The sequence below is a fragment of the Quercus robur genome, chromosome 8 (assembly GCF_932294415.1).
Source record: "Quercus robur chromosome 8, dhQueRobu3.1, whole genome shotgun sequence".
Taxonomy (NCBI): domain Eukaryota; kingdom Viridiplantae; phylum Streptophyta; class Magnoliopsida; order Fagales; family Fagaceae; genus Quercus; species Quercus robur.
In genome coordinates this window covers 43,353,269-43,376,745 of record NC_065541.1, presented here as the reverse complement: position 1 = coordinate 43,376,745, position 23,477 = coordinate 43,353,269, and the positions used below count along the sequence as shown (strand labels likewise).

Here is a 23,477-nt window from a genome sequence, read left to right as displayed (position 1 = left end):
AATTGCAACCCCCATACATGTCTATTTTAGCTCAACAAGTTTAAAACCAGAAAAAACTGAACTGGCTTGTAATAGCAAAGTGAACCATGTTTTTGTAATGCACATAACCAAATCAAACTGAAAGTGAAACTAACCGTGAAAGTGTTGGCTGCTTGGCAAAACTCTCTCAGAATCTTCTCCAAGACTAGTGGTTCAACTTCACTCTCTTCAATTGCCTGAGAAGGAAACCATGTCAGACCATATCCCAAAAGAAATTATTGTCAAAATCCTCTCACAGCTGCCCGTGAAATCACTCATCAGATTCAGGTGTGTTTCCAGGACCTGTTTCTCTTTAATTTCCTGCCATGATTTCATCACATTGCACCATAGTCGTGCTCTCTCCAATGCCCAAAACCCACCCTACCTACTTTTTCGTCATTATGATCAGAAAATAGGGAAAGATTGCTTCACTCTGCTCTCTTCCGATAACCCATTCCCTCTCAATCTCAAGGAAGAGTATTTCACATGGCCATCAGATTTCATAGAAATGCATTGCCCACACAAGAGCTCATAAAGCGATTCTTCATATTTGGTTGATCCAACGGTCTAGTCTGTCTCTTGAATGATTCTACAGTTACTGAGGATGACATTGCTCCACTTCTATGGGAACCCTTCTATTCGTAAAGCCATATTCCTTCCGACCCCTGAATTCCCATTTTCCTATATGCCTATGCAGTATTATGGGTTTGGCTATGACCCCACAACTGATGACTATATATTAGTAAGAGTTCTGTATCTTGAAGAAGAAGAAGGTGATGATCTCAAAAATGATCAACTTATGGTTCAGATTTATACACTTGGCACTGGCACGTGGCGCAATGTTACCAACCCTGGCCCTGGTTCTCTGTCTGCTTTTCCAGAAAATCACTTATCAGTGTTTGTGAACGGGGCAGTGCACTGGATTGCGTCCATTGAAGATGACTATATTATCTATGTAATCTTATCATTCGATAGAAGGAATAATTCTTTTCATGAGATGGCTTTGCCTGGGAGTTTGGATGATGTGAATAAGTTAAACATTAAAGTTGCTGTACATGATGGGTCACTGCGCTTTTTTAAGTCCGCATTGACATGTTGCTCGTTGTGGGTGATGAAAGAGTTTAGTGTAGCTGAATCTTGGACTAAGCTATATGATATTGATGTTGGGGTAACAATATGGCAGGTTTTACAAAGATTGGTGAGGTTCTAGTGATCAATACTGTCAATGGTGAGTTGCTGTCTTACAATCCCAGTAGCCAACAGATATCATATATTGACATCCCCGCCCAATTAGCGCCGTTTTATTTGGATACATATATGGAGAGCCTTCCTCTACTGAATGTCCAAGATTGTGCTTCAGCAAGGCGGGCGAATGAATTGAATTTGTCTAATGCTAGTAAGGGCAAACGTAAAATATGTTAGTTTGGCTGTGTTGTATTAGCACTAACACAATTAATTGAGTTTTCAACAAGTTTATGTTTCTTGTTTTGGGATATGTTTCCTTAACTGAGGACTTGTGTGAGAATCAACAAAAAAATCTTGAAGAATTTGATACAGTGATCTGTTAGCTAATAAGAAGAATTTGATTCACTGTCTGATGCTGAGACCTTTTACTTGCAAGTGTTGTTCACAATGTTGTTTATATTTAATTGTTAATCTTTTAGCTTCCCATCATCTCTTAGATATTTGAGGCAATTTATCTGCCTGTGGGATTTCATAAACTGAAATTTGTTTATCATCCAATCGTACTTATATTGTTTCCCATCTGCCTGACCATGCTTGCATACACACCCATGCTCCTATGGCTATGATAATCCCCGTCCTGAAGGGTTAGTATCCATTTGGAATAAATGGAGTGTTTTAATGCATTTCTGAATTACAGTGTATAATTAGAAATTGAAGCTGGTGCATATTTAACTTTTAAATTCATCTACCATTTCCTATCCACTTCTCCCTACAACTATTAATTTGAAGGATGAATATCTTCTAATGAGGATAGAACTAATATTGGAACTATTTTAGAAAACCTTATATTAAGGGAAAAATTTTGAACGTACAACAGTTCATACTATGATTGTGTCATCCTATTGGAATTATTTTAAAAGCAGATGCTCTCTCTAGTTGGTGAATCTACTGGTCTTTTTTCTTGCCTTGTTCTCTTCAGCTCAACTTGGGTCAGAGTTTGGGGTCAAGTTAGAAGCACTGAATAACTTATCAAACTGATTGAACTTTTGATGGTGAACAATAGACTAGGAGATTGCTGAATCAAGAAACTGACCAAGTAGGACCTTGAGACCTAGTTTGTCATGATGGATGTGAACCCCTGTAACTGGCTAAGTTTTCAAATTTAGACCTACAAAAGGGGCCACCAAACTCACCAGAGCATGCATCGTCTCAACTCAAGTCCAATCTCAAATTAATTAAGTATATCCTTGCCGACAGTTCTAGAAATATTTTTTTAGAGTGGTCACTAAAAATTTTAAATTATACAAAATTTAATAAATAAATAATTTGAATATATATCAATGTCACAAAAAAAAAAAAAAAAAAAAAAAAAACACGCAAATACATGAAATATTACAATTTTTTTGTACTAACAAAGAGAATAAGAAAAAAAAAATAAAAGATAAAAGGGGAAATTACAATTTACCACCCTAAACTATAACCTAGATTACACTTTGCACCCTAAACTATTCGATTGCACGCTTTGCACCCTAAACTATGACCTTTGTTACACTTTGCACCTCAAAGTTAATTTTACTGTTAAATTAGATGGAAATTTGTAACACATAACTTGCACACGATTTTTGCTTAAGTGACACACAGTTTAAAGACAAAAACACCCTTTTTCCAATCAGTTAAAAACAAAATACCTCTTTCTCATTTGCATAGCATCTCCTACTCCCCAAATCAAAATCTGTCTAAATTCCCAATAGCTCTCATGCGTTAACTCCTCTCCTTTCTCTCATTGTTCAGTTGCTCCACTAAGTAAAATAATACTAAGCTGCAAAAAAATGGAAATCTACATCAAGTTTTTTTTTTTTTTTTTTTTTTTTTTTTTTAAATAGAAAACTATCTAAAACATGAAGTCCAGAGACAGTTTGGGGAATAATATAAGGTAGACAAGACTAATATGAACTTTTAAAGAAGTATGTCAAGATTGAATCCATTCAAATTTTTATTTTAATATTGATTATTATAGATTTTTACTGTGTTATACGTATGCTTTGACCACTCACCAAGTGTTGTAAAGAAAGCCATATATATATCTCATATGGTAGGCACGGACTGGGTTTTTTTTCAGATGTTGGTTGTATGTGTTTGTATTAATTATCTCTCGAATTTTATCATAATTATCTGTATTCTAAACAAACAAAAATATGTCAAGATGATGACCATCATGTTTTAAAGGAGCAACTGAAGAATTTTTCAAAAGAATAGAAGAGTTTGTTGGCGGAGAGAGAGCGGAAAAGCTGCTGCTAGGCACACGTGAGAACTATTGGGGATTTAGGGTTAGGCAAAATTTGATTTGGGGAGAAGAAAATGCTAGCATGTGAGAGAGAGCTTTTGTTTTTAATTGATTGGAAAGAGGGTGTTTTTGTCTTTAAACTATGTGCCACCTAAGTAAAAATCACATTCAAGTCATGTGCTATAAATTTTCATCTAACTTAACAGTAAAACTAACTTTGGGGTGCAAAGTGTAACAAAGATTATAGTTTAGGTGCAAAGCATGCAATCGAATAGTTTAGGGTGCAAAGTGTAATCTAGGGTATAGTTTAGGGTGGTAAAGTGTAATTTCCCCAAGATAAAATGCAAATTGAAAATGCTGATATGAGAATAATAAAGTGACCACAATAATTTTATAACAAATCTTATGCAACAAGTTGTTAGCCTGTTATTGGTGGGTAAAATATGTCAATATTAAACCCAAATTAGAATTAATAATAACTTACTATATAAGATTTATTGTAAAATTATTATAAAAATGTTGTGGATGTTGCATTACTCTTATATTTATTGAACTCAAATTCTTATAATTCTCAAGTAAAAGTGTTCAAAAATTTTATTAGAGTGGTCAAAATAAGTTAATTTAGTATATAATATATTTTTTTAAAGTATATATATACATTTTTTTCAAGTCAGGGTGGTCACTGAACATATTAATTTAAAATAATTATTTATATAAAATATGTTTTGCATGTATAAAATTTTTTTTTTTTGACAAGTGAGGGTGGTCCTAGGACCACTCTCACATACAAGTAGAGCCACCAATGCTTACAGGAGCTAATGGATTCGAGAATGTGTGAAGGATACGAGAATTTGACAATTGTAGGTAGAAATCTTTATTTAAAATCCAACCAGATGCTTAGATCATCCACATTGGTGGAGCCATAATTTTAGCTATATGACTCTACCAAAAGTTATTTTATCTATTTTACCTCTTATTTTACAAAACATCTAACATTAGTGGTTTTATTTTAGTTTTCAATACAATAAAATAACAAAAACAACACAATAAAATATTATATATACTACAATGAACAATTCATTTATTTATTATTTTTTTCTATATTCTTCACTATCTTCAAGCATTCACAGCACCACCACCACCAGTGTGAAACTTCTATGAGAAGAAGAACCAAATAGCTAGCAACCACACCCTAAATCAGTCGCAACACAAACACAAACACAAACCCAGCAACCCCAAATCAACCAAACACAGACCTACCACACCCACGTCAGAGAAAATAAGATAGCAGAGAGAGAGAGGGGCGGATCAAAGTCACAGTCGGAGCCAAACTCAACGCGAAGGCAGCAATGGCTGGAGGTAGAGGATTTTCTGAGATGGGTTGGCGAGCTGGCTGGGCTAGGCGAGGTCAGTGATCGGCGATAAGCAGGGGTGGGTTGAGTTGGGCGAGCTGGGTCGGTGAGGTTGGTCGGAGATGGGCAGGCAAGTGGCTAGGTAAAGCGAGAAACTCTGATTGCTGGGCTAGGAGAAGAAAATGGAGGAATGAGGAGAGAGAGGGCACAGGATAAACTAAAAAGGAAAAAAAAAAAAAAAAAAAAAAAAAAAAAAAAAAAAAAAAAAAAGGAAAGGAAATGAATAAAATATTTAAAGTAGTGTGAACACCACTGAAAGCTCAAATAGAGTAAAACACTATAATTTGTTTAGACCCCCCCCCCCCCCCCAAAAATTTTAAAAACACGACTTAATTGCTTTTACTCTAACTTATCTAAGTGCGGAACAAGAGTAAATGATACTCAATAACCGGAACTACTCTTTAAGCCATAACCACAAGCATGCAGCAACAAATATAAAGCTTAAAGAGTGTCGGGGGTGGTTTTTGCGCATAGCCACATGTCTTTGGAGGTGTGGTTTTGCTAGGCCCAGATTTGTTTTGGGGAGGTCAACCTGGAACTCGTCATTGGGCCGCATAGACCAATGGCTTCCGGTGTATTTTAAGCCTACAAAATAAATAAAACCCAAAATCTTAGAATCATAATAATAGTTGATTTATGTGTGCAACGGTAGTAGATTGATTTATTAATATGTATGTTCATCAATGAAGTATTAGTGAGATCATGTTCATTAAATAGTGAGATGATATTAAAATAGCTTGCATCCAGCGGTAAAATAATAATGAATAAAATATATTTAATAATATAAATTTGAAGATAAAATATAATGACTTATCTTCATATTTTGTAGCTCCAGCCGTAACATCAATGGACTTAGCATTTCAACAACTTTCAGACTTTACAGTTCCAGCCGTACAATACCAGTGGATTTAACACTTTAGCAGCATGGTGAAGTGAATCCTTTCATGTTAACTTCATGTTTGAAAGGGAAAAATGGGTGCAACTGGAGGGAAAGAGAGCATGTCTAGCCGTGTGCATCGATTGGTTAAGCTTGTCCCCTTAATCATGCACTTAAATGATTTTCCCCATGTAATGCCCTTTTAATTTTTAGTCAAACATGAGTGAGTTTGTGCTTTTCATAAGAATAGCTTTAAGTATTAGAAATGAATGTCTTCAATGAGAATGATTTTAATATGAAGTCTTTGTGCCTTTTAAAAGAAAGGCCTTAGTATTGATGTTCATATGTCTTCCATGAGAAAGGGCTTTTGTAGTGTATTCTTGGAATTAGAATAGCTTTAAGTATTAGAAATGAATGTCTTCAATGAGAATGATTTTAATATGAAGTCTTTGTGCCTTTTAAGAGAAATGCCTTAGTATTGATGTTCATATGCCTTCCATGAGAAAGGGTTTTTGTAATGTGTTCTTGGAAGAGTATTTTGATATGTTTTAAGATGTGTAGAGATGGTAAGAAATATATATATTGTGAGATATCATGTTTGTAATATGTATAAGAATTACATGTAGATACTTTGTTGGACATGGATCTTGTATATGTATACTTTGTGAGACATGGAGTTTAAAGATATATGAGAAGTATGTATGGGTATTTTGTGAGGAATGTATTTGTAAAATATATGGAAGTATGAGATAGATAATATGAAGGTTAAATATAGTGAATACATGAGATTATTTGTGTTATGGGTTATGTTGCTTTCTAAGAAGGGAGATTTTGTATGAGAAATAAAAAATGAGATGGAGATGTGTTTTGTGCAGCAAAAATGATGGAGTTTCAGAATAATGGAGTGTGGGAAAGATGGGTAATGGATAATAGTATGTTGTAATATGTGTGTTGTGTTGTTATCTATGAAGAGGGACTTTGTAAGAGAGATGGGGAAGTGTGAAAATGTGTATTTTGCAGCAAAATGAGTGAAGTTTCTGCATAAGAGAGTGAGAGAGGGATGGATCGGTCTCCCCTTAGTGTGTAGCTTGGTCCTCTTTATATAGAGCCAAGCTATGTAACTAGATCAGAACTTAGTTGAAGGAAAAATAGCAAATAAGGAAAACTCCTTGACAAGGTAAGTGGTTCCATTAGTAGGACTTTGTTTTTTAGCCAAAAGAAGAAAGTTAGAGGTTTTAAGGCTAATGTTATAGCTATAAAAGCTGTCAATCACAGTTTTCACAACTGAATGATATCATCCAAATGACATCTTGCTTAAAGGAAAAAATATTTGGCATTAAAGTCATGGTTTGGCTAAAAATGGCAAGATAATCTTTATGGGATCCTCTTATTTCTTTGGGTATGACAGCCAGCTGCTGGGATTAGGCATTAATGGGCAAATGACATCATTTTAGGACATGTGTCAACTTGATGGAGCTGTTTCTGCAGAAGCTGTTTTCTACTTCTGCAGAATCTGTTTTTTTGCTTCTGCTGGAGCTATTTTTGCAAAATAGTTTCTGTCGGAGCTGTTTGCAGCTTCCGTTGGAGCTATTGTTGGTATTTTCGACTAAGTTTCCTGTCTTGGAAAAAATTATATGTTTAGTCCATATATAATTTTAGTAAGTAATAGACCAGTTGGTTGATTTTTTATGAAGTTTTAGAGATGTAAATATGGTCTTTTTGTATTTTAACCAAATCTTGGAGAGTAAAGAGAGCATTTAATGCTAGATATGAGATACTAATATATATTTAGCCATGTGCTTGGAATTGATTTATATGAAAATAATAATATAATTAATATGGAATGATATAATTATATTTTAAAACTTATATTATATGGTGGACATTAATTTTTATGTAAAGAGCATAGAGAGTTTTATCATTTTAAGTGTTATGTGATATAAGGGCTTACCAAATGTTACCTATTGCACACTGACCTGTCAGAGTTTAGGGAATTAGGGAAGACATGCCAAGCAACATGATTTCCTTTATCAACTTTGAACCACTGAAGCTTTACTGAACATACTTTTTGGCCCTCCAAACCACGACTCCCAAAATTCCCCCGATGAGACTCATAAGCTTGGATCATGAGCAAAAAATGAGATGTTGTGCCATGAGCTCGAACTATGGGCCTTGATGAGATTATATCGCCATGAGTTTTGGACCATGGGCTTCGGCATCATTTTTGTGAATATGGACTCTTTTGGGCTTTAAAATAGATTTTCCCAAAATCCATAATAGTGTTGATGTGGTGCGGGTCGCCAATGAAATGAAGTCATGTGGTGTGAACAATTTGTCCTCAACAAAGAGTAAGGGAAGAGACATACAAATACAAGATAACACCGTAATGTTTTATTAAAGAGGAATTCGAAGAACTCAGCAAAAACCTCTTTGCGACCCTCTAAGTCGAAATGATCCACTAGTGAATAAGTTGGAGTACAAGGATACCAAAAAAAAAAACCCTCCAAGCCTAATCTACCTAAAATAATTAAGCCCTCCAGGCTCTAACTACCAACGGACTTCTCGGAGTCTTGTCTTCACAAGCTTCCTAGATCCCGCAATATCGTCCGATTGCATCCGCCAAGCCTCACCGGCTTATTTTGGCAAATCCTCAATACTTCCCAAGCTCCAAACCACTCTTTACACTTTGAATAGGTGTGAGTTGTATTTGGATACAAATCTCCTCTCAAAATATAACAATGGGAGATGAAATGAGAAGAGACTACAAAGATTTCTCTCTTAAGGATGTGTAGCTCTCTCTAACAAGGTCAGTGTATCTCACAGGTCATCTCGCAGGTTGGCCAAGTCACTAGTGTCTCGTGAAACACACTGACTATTGAACTTCCTCATGTGCTCCTCACATGACCTTTCGCGGGTGCTACATTCCTAAGCCAGTCGCAAGCCAAGTCACGAGATCAATTGTCTTGAACAATCTTCACCAACTTAAAACTAAACCCATTACAATTAAATTCCACAAAATACAAGGAAATAAATTAATACAATTACAACACTTTTTGTCATGGAATAAAACCAACATAAATGTTATGTGAAAAACCATAACTTAACAATTATAATAAAATACCTTTTTTTTTTAACCTTTGAGCTACAGTGCACAGCCATTTTTGGTTATGCACTATAGCTGAGAAGCTAATTCTTTTAGCTATAGCTCCACCATTGCAACCCCATTTTTGTGATTGGTAGTGCTAAAAATAGCAATATGACTTTTTAATACTACCAATACTAATGCTCTATGTGTCTATTTTACAAAGTTGCAACAATCTATTGGGGGTGGGGAAATGTCATAATAGACTTTATCCCAAAATGGTATGCTGGTATAGATTGGTACCAAGATAAACCGAAAACCGGAATGGAATTAACAATTTTTGTTCTTTTTGTGCTTGTGCAACACAAGTGTTAGTCTTTGCATAAATTACACCAACCTTCCTTTATGTTTAGCGAAATAATATTCCCCAAAATACTTGTATAAATGACACTTCCTCCTTGAGGTTTCTATAAATGCAACACATAAGTCCATATTGGGCTTTCTTAATAGAATATTTCCTTTTAAAAAAAAAGAGAAATAGAAGAAAAAAAATTCTAATGCAAACTATGAACGAAATGACACTTCTTTTCTTTGAGGATTATAAAAATGATATACATGATATACTCCTTGAAGATCTACAAATGAATATGATTTTTTTTTAGTAAAAAAAATTGAATACTTTTATAAATATTTTGCTAGTGACGTAACGTGGAAGTGGACATGGACTTAGTTATTGTATTTATAGAAACCTTAAGGGGAGTGTCATTTTTTTTTAATGGGAAATAGGAGTATCATTTATACAAATATTTGGGAGGTCTTTTGATAAATCTTAAGAAAGATTGGTTTAATTTGCCTCAATTATTTTTTCATAGTTCATGACTTAAATTGTTGTGATGTAAATTACTGGGGAAAATATTCGGTGAAACCGATCAACTATATCTTCCTCTCACATAAATGTGGATACTATATGTGTGACTCATATGTAAGTGGTATATGATGTTTCTACATCTCACAAAAAAACTCACAAAAAATGGGTCCACAAGTGAATGAGACTCATCTATTGCGAATGCTCCACTATGTGTAGCAAAAACGTGGTAAAGATTGGGTTCAGTACTTCTGTGCCTTGAACCTATCAAAATTATGATACTTGTCCATAATTTTGGGAGGTCATTTGATAAATCTTTAGAAAGATTGGTGCAATTCACCTCAAACCTTTTTCATAATTCTTGACTTGATTTTGTTGTTTTGTAACTAATGGAGAAATTATTTTGTGAAACCATTGACCTATTCATTCTTTTCACATAAATGTGGATACTATATGCGTGACCCATACGTGGGTGGTATATGATGTTTCTACAACATGCCACAAAACACACACAAAAAATGAATTCCACAAGTGGATGAGACTTATGACTTATCTATTGTGAATACTCCACTATGTGCAGCAGAATCTTGGTAAAGATTGGGTCTAGTACTCTTGTGCACTAAGCAAATCAAAATTATGACACTTATTTACTTTTGACCATGTGTCATGATCTTAACAGCTTTGATGCAGAAAAGTACTAAACCGAAACTAAGTCTTAAAAATACTATATACTGTTTTCCTATATAATCATATTCAATGAATCTCATTCTTCCTAATATGTAGAAATCATGATAATGAAGTCAAGTAGTGACATGCCCTAACGTGCGTTGGATGCTGGTTATACCTATAGGCTTACCAAAAAGGGAAAATGATTACACATGCTAGCTTCTTTTTTTTTTTTTTTTTCTTCCAAAAAAAAAATTAAAATTCTATGAATAATTTCACCAAGTGAGGCCCATTCGCAATACTCCATTTTCGTGCCATGCGTAGCAACAAGGCCTGGTGGCCCACTCACAAAAGGCAAAAACTACCCCATTTTTCCCTCCTCTCAGTGACTTTACTTTGAGGGAAACAGAACCAAATCCTTCTCCAACTCCAAAAACTACTGGTCCGACGCCTCCACTTTCTTCAATCGCCAGAGAAGGAAAACAATGTCAGACTATATGCCAACGGAGGTTGTCGTGGATATCCTCTCACGTCTGCCTGTGAAAACACTCATCAGATTCAGGTGCGTTTCAAAGACCTGGTTCTCTTTAATTTCCACCCATGACTTCATCACAATGCACCTCAGTCGAACACTCTCAAACCCCAAAGACCCACCTTACCTTCTCTTTCGTCATTTCAATGAGGAAACAGAGGAAGAAAACTTCGCTTTCCTCTCTTACAAGGACCCATTTCCTAATGACCATTTTTCCAAACACACGAATTTCGTCAACCCAAAACCCTATTGGCAACATTATGAGTTTTTCGATTACCCATCAGATTTCATTGAATTGCATTGCCCATATAAGAGTTCTAATGAATTCTGGTTCATAGTTGGTATATCTAATGGCCTAGTTTGTATGGTGGATGATACTCCCAGTAACACTCCCTATGACATTGTTCCAATTCTCTGGAACCCTTCTATTCATAAATCTGTATTCCTTCCGAGTCCTGGTGTTAGACTCCCATCTTCCTATGAGCCTATGGAGTATCTTGGGTTTGGATATGACCCCATAACTGACGATTACAAAGTGGTGAGACTTGTGTATCTTCATGGTTGGGATGAACGATCTTTTCAGGGAGAAGAACCATCTGTGGTTCAGATTTATTCGCTTCGTACCAATGCGTGGCGCACTATTCCCGGCCCTGGTCATCGGTATATCATTAAGGAGCAGTCCTTATCTATGTTTGTGAATGGTTCGGTCCACTGGCTCGCCCATGTTGGAAATGTGGATACTGATTCCGAGGATGATTACTCTGATGATGATCCACCCTGCAATGTGATCTTCACATTCAATATTAGGGATGAGGTTTTTCGCAAAATGGATGTACCAAAGTATTATGAAGATACTTTTGATTTGAACATGATGGTTGCGTTGGTTGGTGGCAAGCTTGCGCTTGTCCCTGGTAACTTTAATTTATGGTCTTCAAAAGCACGTTACTCGGTGTGGGTGATGAAAGAGTATGGATTAGCGGAATCTTGGACTAAACTATATAATATCCGTATTGGCCCAGATTTAGAGAATGTGGTAGGTTTTGCAAAGAATGAAGTTATAGTGAACAAGTATGGAACATTGCTGTCTTACAATCCCAGAAAACGAGAAAGATCAGATCCTGGCATTGAGGCCCTATCAACATCGTTTTATATGGATACTTATATGGAGAGCCTTGTTCTACTGAATGTGGAAGATGATGCTTTGAGAAAGCAGGCAAAGTCATCGACTGCTAGCAAGGGCATAAGGGCAAAGGTGAAAAGGAAGACAAAGGCAAGATAAGCTATGCTAGTTTCTCTTTATTGTATTAACACTAACACAACATCATTTTTTACACAAGTTTCTGTTTCCAGTCTTGGGCAATGCTTCTGTGTTGATAAGCTTATGTGACATAGAACTCATATGGAATGCTAATTAGAATATTTGTTTCTTAGTAATTGTATCATTATGCATCTTGTATTCTAAATAAATTTATAAAGGGCCCAGCAATATATTCATCTTCATTTTTTAGACTTGTTTTCTATTGTTAATATTGGCATTCTATAGTCTCTCACATGAGTTTTCTGTCTCCACAGGTTGGGGTCAGTTTTAAGCAAGCAGGAAAAGGTAAGTTATTAATAAACAAGTGCTGTACTTATTCTAAATAGTTGGTTATTTCTTTCCTTATCATTGACAGATTTGTTATCTTTTTATTTATTTTTGTTCCTCCTTACTATTGGAGATGGGGTGAGATGAGTCCACTCTTGTTCTGTTTTCACTCTCGAAGCATTTGCGTTGAGTCATTGACATTTCCCTCAAAGTTAGACTTAAAAGAGTAATGTGACTTGTCTCTGAATATTATGCCAAATGTTTGTGATATTAAATCTGATTACCTCCTGAGTTTATCATGGTTGGGGTCATTCTATGTTTTGAAAAGTAGGTTAAAAAAAAAAAAAAGCTTCCTATATGCTCAAGCATCTGCTTTTAAGGTTAATGCTTCACTGGTTTCTGTGAATGACCGCGTTAAATTTTCCTTTTTGAATGCTTTAGAGTGTAACTTAATTCTACAGTGGTTCTTTAATACACTACCTGTGTACTTGAGTCACCTTTCATTTTTTTTTTTTTTTTTTTGGGTATAGTAGGTAATAAATTCCTAGTTTCTAGAATGTTTTGATGTCTGTTTGTTGGTCAAATCAAACGTGTTATGTTCTTTAAGTGAGGAAAGCTGCACTTGAGAATGACAAGAAGTTAAATGGTTTTGGAACTTTGAAGAAAGTTAAAAAGGGGTAATTGTGTTCAATTTGTTGCTAAGTAAATAAAAATGCAAAAAAAAGAAGAAAAAAAAAGATTATAAAATGAAAAATTTCCACTACGTTACACACATATACTGTGAAGGTGATCTTCACTACCTTCTGGGCCTTATGGATACACAGAAACTAAGTCATCTTTGAAGGCAAAAACAAATGCTTATGAAAAAAAACATTTGGTTTACAGGTTCTGCAGGACTTATGCAAAAGCTCATGATAAAACCAAGGAAATCAAGGAAAAGAGAAGGTTCGGCAACACGTACACATACATTGCAGACTGGAGAATCCTCATCAAAGCAGATGAAGAAAGGAAAAAACAAAACCAAAGAAGTTTCATAGCCTTTGAAGCCACATCTAGGGAGACGTTTTTGTAGGCTATTGTAGCACCAAACCCTCAAATTTTCCAAGTGGCCATATGGGTAGCTGTCAGGGAAGTAGAACTAAAGGCAATGGAGATGGGTTCTACAAGATTTTGTTATCTTAGTAAGGCAAGCGGAGCTGGAACAAGCCTGGAAACAGAGTTGGCAGCCACTATGGAAACCCCAGTAGAAGGCATCAGGAAAACACAGCAGCAAGGTCTCCAAATCACTCTGTGAGTAGTACCAACAACAATCCTCACAGAAACCACTGGCCTAGCAAAACTAGCTCTTAAATGCCCTATACATGACCTACAGACAAAAAATTGGTTTTGCTCTGTTGTGCTGTGATTTGCACTGTTATTTTCTAGTTCTACATATTTATTCTATCTTGTAGTCCTGAACTTTTGTAATCTTCGTTTTTCAATTATTTTAAATGATGCAATTTAAAGTCCATTTGTTACCATATGACAACACCATTTTGAGTATGAACAAAACTTAGATACAATTCTTTAAGTGTGGTACATTAAGTTCCCAATTGAATTGAAACACATGTTGAACAAACCAATGAAACACGAAAAAAGTTTTCTTTTACAAAGACAATTAAATTTAATGCAGTTATGTGTTTGAATTTGTAAAAAAAAAAAAAATTGATAAGTAAAGAAAAAATATGTTTGAATTTAATTGAAAAACTTGATGAATTGCACTTAGGGAACTATATTTAAGTTTTATCCTTTGAGTAATGTGACAGTGACTTGTCCATTCCTCCCTCATCTTCACTAGGCATGCATGCACTCACACACCTCATAGCCTATGTGAATCCCCCCCCATCAATTACCCATGTTTGGCACTGTTTACTTTGCATACTGGTTATTTCTCACCCAGGCAACTAACAGCCTGACAAGCCTCTAATAAACCCTTTGCAGTCCAACTCTCAGTCTCTTTTATGAAGTTGCAGCTGTATATTGGTGGGAAAATGATCGTGGTAATAATTCTCCTTTGGAGGAAAATGCAGGTTATAGTAAAGACAAGTTGAACCATATTCCATGAAATAGCAGGTACTTCTGGGGGAGTATGAGATTTTGTAATCACATTCACCTAGATTATCAACAACTGCAGTAGAAGCCTTGACAGTAAAACAGGGCAGTGGAAAGCGCAATTGAAGCTCCACAGTGTGATATAGAAGGAGATGCACTCTTTGCGTTTGAAGCAATTAAAACCTGCTGTGTATCATTTTGTTGGTGTTTAATGAAGTTCATTTTAGTTGAGAATAAATAAATAAAAAGGTAAAAATTAAATTTCTAATAATAAAAAATAAAGGAGAAATGCTATGTCCACAACATTTTCACAATAAATCATATGTGGCAGGTTATTACGGGTTGTTATTGATAGGGTAGAAAAGTAATTTCAGTGATAGGTTCAAATTAGAACCAATAACAACTAACCACTTATGATTTGTTGTGAAAATATTGTGGACATAGCACCTCTCTAAATAAAGAGAATAGTGGATGAGAGACTTGTAATTCAATTAGTTGGCATCTCCTAATTTTTTCAAGACTTAACTGAGTTTCAATCACTCTTCCATTGGAATACAAATCATCTGTATCATTTTTTGTGTATCACTCTATGTTCCACCAATCACGACTTGCTATGTGTATGATTTTCTTTTCCATTTTCAACTCCAGTAATTTTATAAGAAAAGTAAAATCAATACATGACAAGTTGTGATTAGTGAAACATAAAGTGGTACACAAAAAATAGTATAGGAGATTTGTATTCCCTCCATTGTAGCTATTAAATTAAGAAGAAAAAAAGATACTCATTAATACTGACATTCTAATTAAGGTTCCATTCATTATCTCTTATTTATGACATTTCATACTTATTTCTAAACCCAAAAAAGATATACATTTACTACCGCATACATTTGGTACGATGGTCATTCCACAAGTATAAGTGTTTGTAGGATGTGAGGGATAAGAGTCGGGATTCAAGTCTACAGGAGAGTAGAATTTTTATCTTGTATTAAATAAATAAAAAAGTATACATCTCTCTCTCTCTCTCTCTCTCTCTCTCTCTCTCTCTCTCTCTCTCTCTCTCTCTCTCTCTCTCTCTCCATTGCCATAGGGATCCACTTCAACAGCCAGGTCGCCGACAGCAAAAAAAAGCCACAACCTTCGGTTGCACATTGTGCACGGACTTGAAAATCGATTGGAACGCTTTAGTTAAGAATACTTCAACTAGGATTTTTGATGCTAGGGAGTATCGCATGTTATGGCGCCATTTAGCTTATCATCACGCTTTGCTTGATACTTTCTAATATACCCATCACCCTCTGGTTAGTCTCCCACTTTTTTCCCCTTTTTATAATTTCTTAACTAGAACTATTTTATTGTGTGCAACTATATTTGAATGCTAAAGTTAAAAATTTTGGTGGGTGTAGTGGTTTGTTGTCACTATTTATAAATTTCTTTCAATTTCAATTTTTCTGAATTTTCCTTTCTTTTTTGGTTGTGCGTGCATTTTTTTGCATTCTCTGTTTTGCTGTTCCTAAACTACTTGCTATTGACCAAATCTATTGGGTCTATTAGTTGTTTTTATATGCACTAGTAGATATAATGTATCAAAATAACTACTGCATGTGTAGATATAATCTCCGTTTTTCTATTGGGTCTATTTGTTGTTCTAGAGTTTATTGTCTCACGTGTGGTTAAGGAACATACATTTTGTAGCTACATGTTTAAACCTTGATGAGAGGGAACTTTGATTTTTATATTGGATCTATTAGTTGTAGCTATAGATATTGGCTACTAAATCTTTTATGGAATAGTACTTAGCTCAAAGTGACTATTGCTTTAGATATGGAATTTTATTCAAATTTTTATTTCTGTTTTGTAGCTCCAATTGGTAATAGGTCTGCATATTTTATATTTGTGTTCATTATTTATATTGGTTCTTATAGTTACTAAATTATGAAAAGAATGTGAAGAGTTATATGATCTCCTAAATAATTCAGAATTATCAGAGCAAGATTTAACACTTGAAGATTTTGGTGATTAATTTTCAGTTGAAATCCAAGCCATATGTAGATTTTAGTGATTGTGAGTTGAAATCCAAGTCATATATCAGAATGCAATTTGGCTCCCTTGATGGTGTTGAAACCTTTTACAAAGAATTTGCAAAAAAAGAAGGTTTTGGAATCTATGTCCATACTAGTAAAAGAGCACCCAAAAGTGATCATGTAACAAGTTGTATTTATGTATATTATAGTGAAGGGCAACACAAAAGAAAAAAGACACTTGATAATTGAGAGAGCAGAAATAATGAAAAAAAAAGGACCGTACAAGTCGTATATATACACGCGCAAACAATTAAGAGAATAGTGAACAGGGGTCTGATAAATACGGACTACACACTACCAGGAAAAAAAAATCTATACACACTAATTAGCTCACCCAATCTCTCAAAAGATATTAATAACTCAACATCAATCAAGCCAAACTGTCCACCACCACAGATAAGACATTATCAATCAATTCTAATCACTAATTAGCTCAGTACCGAAGACACTCCCTACATACATATCATTAGTTTGTGTTGAGAGAAAATTTGCTCCTGAATTATCTTTCAAGACAAACATCTGAGCCGCAGCTCCATGAAAATTTCTACATCTGATCAAGGAAGAAAATGTCATTTACATATGCCTAATTCAAACAATCAAACCTACTCTACCATTGTTCCAAGACAATTCCAAGGACAATCAATCACGAGTTTGTGACCATTTCTTCTAAATAGAGCATGCCTGGGTCTGAAAACCAAGGCACCTAACACACAATTCAAAAACACTTCACCAATGATACACAGCACAAATATACTTACAAACATATATAGCAACACCAGTCCTGTGGGGTTATTCGGGTAGTGATTTATTGGTTTGAGGTGGTGACATAAACCCAAAAATGACAGGTTTAAAAATCCACCCGAAGTTAGAAACTAGAGATATGTCTTGAATGTAGCCTCATAATTAGCAATGTATCAAGGCTTGTTATCATAGGTCCATACTCCATATATGAATCCTAAGGCATAGGATTTTCATTCTCTCTTCCTTTTTGCGTTGCTGCATATCGAGGACCATTTAAGTTTAAGATATATCGTATGTGCAATAGGATGAACCTTAAGCCACGTCCTTGAAAGACCCTAATCATTAACTGATTCATGGGGTTTTATTGTTTTTTTTTTTTTTTTTTTTTTTTTTTTTTTTTTTTGAGTAAAATGGCATTATAGTATTTGAATGGGAGGACTACTAGACATTGATGAGGTGGTCCTCCATATGCACTAAATAATATTTACGATTTTAGAGTCAAATAACACAAATTTACATCAAATTCATAATATTCTCAAATTAACCTTTCACCTCACACGTGCTATTAAAAAAAAAAAAAAAAACTAAATGGTAGATTGTGGTGGACTCATGTGTGGTGGTAGGCTAATTTAAGAATATTTTTGTAAAATGGTTGTGAAATTTAGTTGTCTCCCTAGTTTTAATGTTAATTTCTTTCCATTTGTCTAAGAAAATTCATTATTAAATGCAAAGAAACTATAACAATCAAGTAGTAGTAGTAGAATATATGGGTTCAATATCAAAACTTTTTGTTTTTACCTAACATTCCTTAAATTAGACTACCAATTCACACAAACTTGAATTTGGAAGCTATAGGAAGGTAAGCAAGGTTTCTCTGTGTCTTTAGAAGTTAGGTTTCTCTCTAATTTCTCTTCACAATAGAATTAGTGTGTCCATTCGTGGAAGGTGCTTAGTATCCTAGGAGTAACACTGTTATTCCTAGGATTGTTGGGTTATTTTTTGGGGTGGGGAAATAGTTTTGAGCGAGTGAGAGGATGGACGATTTGGCTCAATCTTGGAATCGGCTCACTCTTTTGGATAGAGAGGGGCCAGGTTGTTGTTTACTTGATGATGATAGTAGTCAGAAGTTTGCCATTGTTGCAAAGTTTTTGACTAAGCGAGCAATCAACATGGAGGTCATAGCTAAGACGTTTAACCCGTTATGGAGAGCCAAGAATGGTTTCAAGATTCAGAGTTTTGGAGACCACAAAATTCTATTCACCTTTGACAACAAGGAGGATGTGGATAGAATTTTGGAAGGCGAACCTTGGACTTTTGACAAACATTTGGTGGTAATGAGTCGATATGAGAACGAGTCCCCGCTTCAAGATATAAAATTTGAGAAGACTAAGTTATGGGTTCAACTTCATGGGATTCCGATTAAATATATGACAGTAGAGGCGGCCAAGAAAATTGACAATGTTTTGGGGGAGGTTTTCATGCCGACGAACCCAAAATTATTTGATGGTGGTCATTTTATACATGTTCAGGTATCCATTGATCTGTCATTACCATTGTGTCGTGGTAGATTGGTTTCAATTGGTGAAGGAGGTAAACAGGTATGAATATCGTTCAAGTACGCGAGGCTGCCAAACATGTGCTTCTGGTGTGGGTGACTTACTCACGACGATAGAGACTGTGACTTGTGGATCGACAGTGAGGGCACCCTCAAACCAAAGCAACGTGAGTTTGGACCATATTTGAGAGCACCACCTTTTGTTACTGCAAGATGAAGTGCGATCATGGTTCCTGGATTCTATGCCAAAAAGAAGGAGATGAGTTCAGGTACATCAGGGGTTAGCAATTCAGGCCGGAATTCTGGTTTAGGCAGCGAACACACACCGGAGCAGTCATAAGGAGTAACGGCTAGCATTAATGACAGCATTGAAGCCGAAGAAATTATCTCATTAAGGCATAATGAAGTGGATGGGTTTATTAGGCAAGATACGGCTTTTCAAAACAGAGTTAATGAGAGAATTATTAGGGAATTAAAGACTCCTAAGGAAACCGAAATTGGTGTGGAAGTGAGTAATGAGGAGTTAAGTTTGGCACAAGAGTTTGGAGTGGCTAAATTGTTGGGATCAGGAAGGAATGCTACTAAAAACCCTATTCCACGTGACAACTTAAGCCAATCAAGACGTGATAATTTAAGTGGTAAATCATCACTTAACAAGTTACGTGACAATGAAGGAATTAGGGTTCACAAATCAAAGACTCCATGTGCATCACGTACCTGGGCTCGCAAAGAAAGAAGTAAACCAAGGGACAACATGGCAGCAAGTTTTCAGACACAAGGAAAAAAAAAGAATGGCTGGACTTGAGGCAGACAACTATGCAGGTTCAGTAAAACGATTTCAAGTAACCCATAGTGAAGAGAACAAATCTTTTGTAGTGGCGGGAGCTGATGTTTAGCCCTGCCAACAGAAATGAGTTGTTTAGCATGGAATTGTCGTGGGCTTGGAAACCTACATACAGGGAAGGAGCTCGTTGAAATCATTCAGGCAAAAGATCCCACTGTGGTATTTTTAGCCGAGACACTTACAGATGATGCAAGGCTAGAGTTTGTTCAAAGAAGCATTGGTTTCGATCATAGATGGGTTGTACTGAGAGTGGGAAGGGGTGGTGGATTAGTTCTTTACTGGAAAGCATCGATCAATCTGAAGGTGGAAGGTTCAGATAGATACTATATTGATGCGATAATTGATAAAAATACAGAGAATGAGTGGAGATTAACGGGGTTTTATGGGGAACCTGATACAGCAAGAAGACATGAAGCGTGGACCAAGCTAAGGGCTTTAAACTCACAACTAGGAAAGCCATGGCTTTGTTATAGGGACTTCAATGAAATTATCAGACAAGATGAGAAGCTTGGGGGTGCAAGAAGGCCTTATAATCAAATGCAACAGTTTAGGGAAGTGATTGATGAATGTGGATTCATGGATTTGGGATTTGAGAGCTCTAAATATACATGGAGTAAGCACTTCGAAAATGGGGTTTCAATTTGGGAGAGGCTTGATAGGTGTCTAGTTAATAATAGTTGGTTCATGAAGTTTGGAGGTTCAAGAGTGTACCACTTGTCATGCACTTCATCGGATCACATCCCAATTTTCATTTCACTATCGGGTTTGATCCCTCCAATCCGGAAGAAAATTTTTTGATTTGAACAAATGTGGCTCTCAAATTTGAGCTGTGAGGAAGTGGTGGTTTCGGCATGGGGTAGTGGAAGTGATGTTGGGTTGGAGGTGATATCTTGAGGAAAGTAGAAAAATGTGGGAAGGAGTTGGGATGGGAGAAAGATGTTTTTGGTAATGTAAGGGTGCAATTGAACCATTCGAAAAAGGCCCTCGCTAATTACCCCTCAATATAATTAATTTTTTCTTGGATGAGTAGCATTAAGCATTCTAACAAAAAAATATAATTGTTTTATCATTTTTTTTTTTTTTTATTGTGTGAGTTTGTCTTTGTAGGTTTTGAAAATGTCTTTAATAAAGCTTGTCAATCTGAAGGAAGGAATCTTGTATTAATCCCACGAGGAACATATATATTGGGGCCTACAGTGTTGAAAGGACCATGCAAGGGCCAAGGGAATTTCAGATCATGGGACACTAAAAGCTCTTACATATAAAACATCTACTATTAATGTTAACCATTGGATCACCTTTCAATACATAGACCGGTTGGTACTCAGGGGTGGTGGAAAATTTGATGGCCAAGGTCCCTCTGTTTGGGATGACACTACTTGCAGTAAAATTCCGAACTGCAAAGCTCTTCCCATTGTAAGTTCTTGTTTCAACGAATCCATCTTAAACTGGGCTAAAAAATGGAGCAGCCCATGATCATGTGCTTGGGCCATTTTCTTGAGTCATTCTTAGTTTTCTATATTACTATGCTTACATTTAATAGCCTTTTCTATCGGGTCATATAGCTTCACAATTCTATAATCTATATTTTTTCCCTGTACTTAAATTATGTTCCTTAAAATAAAAATAAAAATAAAAAATCTTTCCTCTTCCACAAAATAATAATAAAAAATAAAAATTACAATTTAATTTCTTTCTTACTATCTCCAATGTTTAGAGGTTGTCTAACCCCTCCCCCCCCCCCCCCCCTCTTTTATAAAAGAAGACTTATTTAGTATATTTATTTTTAGGTATATTTTTTATTTATTAAATTACTAGGTACTTTTTTTTTTTTTACAACTAATAAAATTCCTAAAACAAATCCAATTTTTTTTTTTAAAAAAAAAAGTCAAATAAACCAAAAAATTTAATTTGAACAATTTTAAATTGTAATTCTGTTTGAAATGCATATTGTTCACATTGTGTGTTTCCCTTATACTTTTCAGTTGTTGAGATTTGATTTCATCACCAATTCAAGGATTACTCAACTAACTTCAATCAACAGCAAGAATGCCCACATCAATGTTTTCGCATGCAAAGATATGAAATTTGATCAGATCCATATAATAGCACCCAAAGATAGCCCCAACACCGATGGAATACACATTGGTTCATCTAGCAATATTGAAATCATGGATTCAACAATAGCCACCGGAGATGATTGTGTATCCCTGGTTCTAAAAACATAAACATTAGGAATGTAACGTGGGGCCCGGGTCATGGAATCAGTGTTGGAAGCCTTGTTGGGGGACCTAATGAAGAAGATGTTAGTGGATTAACAGTGACTAATTGCACATTCATTGGCACTCAAAATGGCTTGAGGGTCAAAACATGGGCTAGGTCTTATGCAAGCAATGTTTTCAATCTTACCTTTGAAGACATCTTATGGATAATGTCAACAACCCAATCATCATTGATCAACAATATTGTCCATCTCACAATTGTGAAACGGTACCCAGCTCTTGTTCAAATATTGTTATGTGTTCTTGTTCTTGATTAAAATATATGTTGTATAAAACTTGATTTATCATGTTGGTGATTTTTTTTATGTACAGGATGACTCCCAAATTCAGATTCGAGATGTTTAGTACAGAAACATTAGGGGCACCTCTAGCTCAAAAATTGCAGTTGCTTTTGAATGTAGCAAAGGCAAACCTTGTGAAAAGATTGAGCTCAACAACATTAACCTAACTCACCATGGTGCTGAAGGAGCTGTAGCATCCTTATGTTCAAATGACAAAGGTATTGCTAATGGTCAACAACAACCCGGATTTTGCATATAGCACTCCTGCTTGTAGCACAATTCTTGAAATCAAGACAAATTCAAGTTTAATAATCCAACACTCAACCTACGTTCTGTTGACAATATTTTTTTGTACTTGATATTAATGCTTATCTACAAGAAATGTTGTAGCTGTGATGTATTCCACTTTCGTACTTGTAAGTGACTCTAAAATTTGATTCTAAAAAAGCAAGTTCCATTGAAACTTATAGCTATATAACCTATTTAAGGAGATGTGTCCATTCTATGTTTAATGTGGAGTAATAAATGGCTTTGTGTCCATGTAATAATATCTTAAAGGGAAAATTGCCCTAATCTCTCGTAAGGTTTTTTATATTACGCAATTAGACACTTAAGTCCTTTAATATGCGAACTATTTACGCTAATCTTCCCTAGAGTGGTTTTAAGTAGATTTTTTTTCCTTTGGTAGTGGTTTTTGGGTTTGTGTAACATTTCTAAATTTGTAATTAAAGGAGAAAACTTCCAAGTATTTTTTTTTTTTTTTTTTTTTTTTTTTGAGATCAAATATAGAAAACTTTATTAAGATAGTAGGAGTACTACAAGCTGAGTTACAAAGTGGAAACAGTGGGCCCCCAGAGAGTAAAACACAAATCTGTATTCAACAAGGCAGGGGCCACGAACTGGGAAAAATATGCCACAGTGAACGGATATGCTGTGTTTTATGTGCTGTCTTCGTGCTTGTATGTGCTATTATTTTTGTTTAGGACTTCCACATTATCAATTCATAGACTTTTTGAAATTTCTCTTGAATAGGGAATGAAATGACCAGAGTAAAGATTGAGACATCATTTCCCTACAAAAAAAGGCCTATACA

At 35.4% G+C, this 23,477-nt stretch overlaps 2 protein-coding genes and 1 long non-coding RNA gene across 3 annotated transcripts; all 3 read left to right on the top strand.

The window, feature by feature from the left end:
- Positions 1-622: 622 nt before the first annotated feature.
- On the top strand, positions 623-1,228 carry LOC126696321 (F-box/kelch-repeat protein At3g06240-like). The gene has a single exon (XM_050393083.1). The coding sequence runs from the start codon at positions 623-625 to the stop codon at positions 1,226-1,228; it is 606 nt and encodes a 201-aa protein (XP_050249040.1).
- A 9,514-nt stretch (positions 1,229-10,742) lies between these two features.
- Positions 10,743-14,026, top strand: LOC126695611 (F-box/kelch-repeat protein At3g06240-like). The gene is made up of 3 exons (XM_050392429.1): positions 10,743-12,191; positions 12,494-12,524; positions 13,392-14,026. Exons 1-3 carry the CDS (start codon positions 10,875-10,877, stop codon positions 13,541-13,543), a joined length of 1,500 nt encoding a protein of 499 aa, XP_050248386.1. The 5' UTR covers positions 10,743-10,874; the 3' UTR covers positions 13,544-14,026.
- A 1,666-nt stretch (positions 14,027-15,692) lies between these two features.
- On the top strand, positions 15,693-22,846 carry LOC126695614 (uncharacterized). Its single transcript, XR_007646059.1, has 4 exons — positions 15,693-15,898; positions 20,968-21,237; positions 21,807-22,311; positions 22,416-22,846. It is a non-coding gene; the product is annotated as an uncharacterized LOC126695614 (long non-coding RNA).
- Positions 22,847-23,477: the final 631 nt, after the last annotated feature.

Coding starts and splice junctions, on each gene's coding strand:
- LOC126696321 (XM_050393083.1), top strand. CDS start 623: ATGACATTGCTCCACTTCTATGGGAACCCTTCTATTCGTAAAGCCATA.
- LOC126695611 (XM_050392429.1), top strand. CDS start 10,875: ATGTCAGACTATATGCCAACGGAGGTTGTCGTGGATATCCTCTCACGT. Junction 12,192..12,493: donor AGGTGAAAAGGAAGACAAAG/GCAAGATAAGCT, acceptor CTGTCTCCACAG/GTTGGGGTCAGTTTTAAGCA. Junction 12,525..13,391: donor TTTTAAGCAAGCAGGAAAAG/GTAAGTTATTAA, acceptor TTTGGTTTACAG/GTTCTGCAGGACTTATGCAA.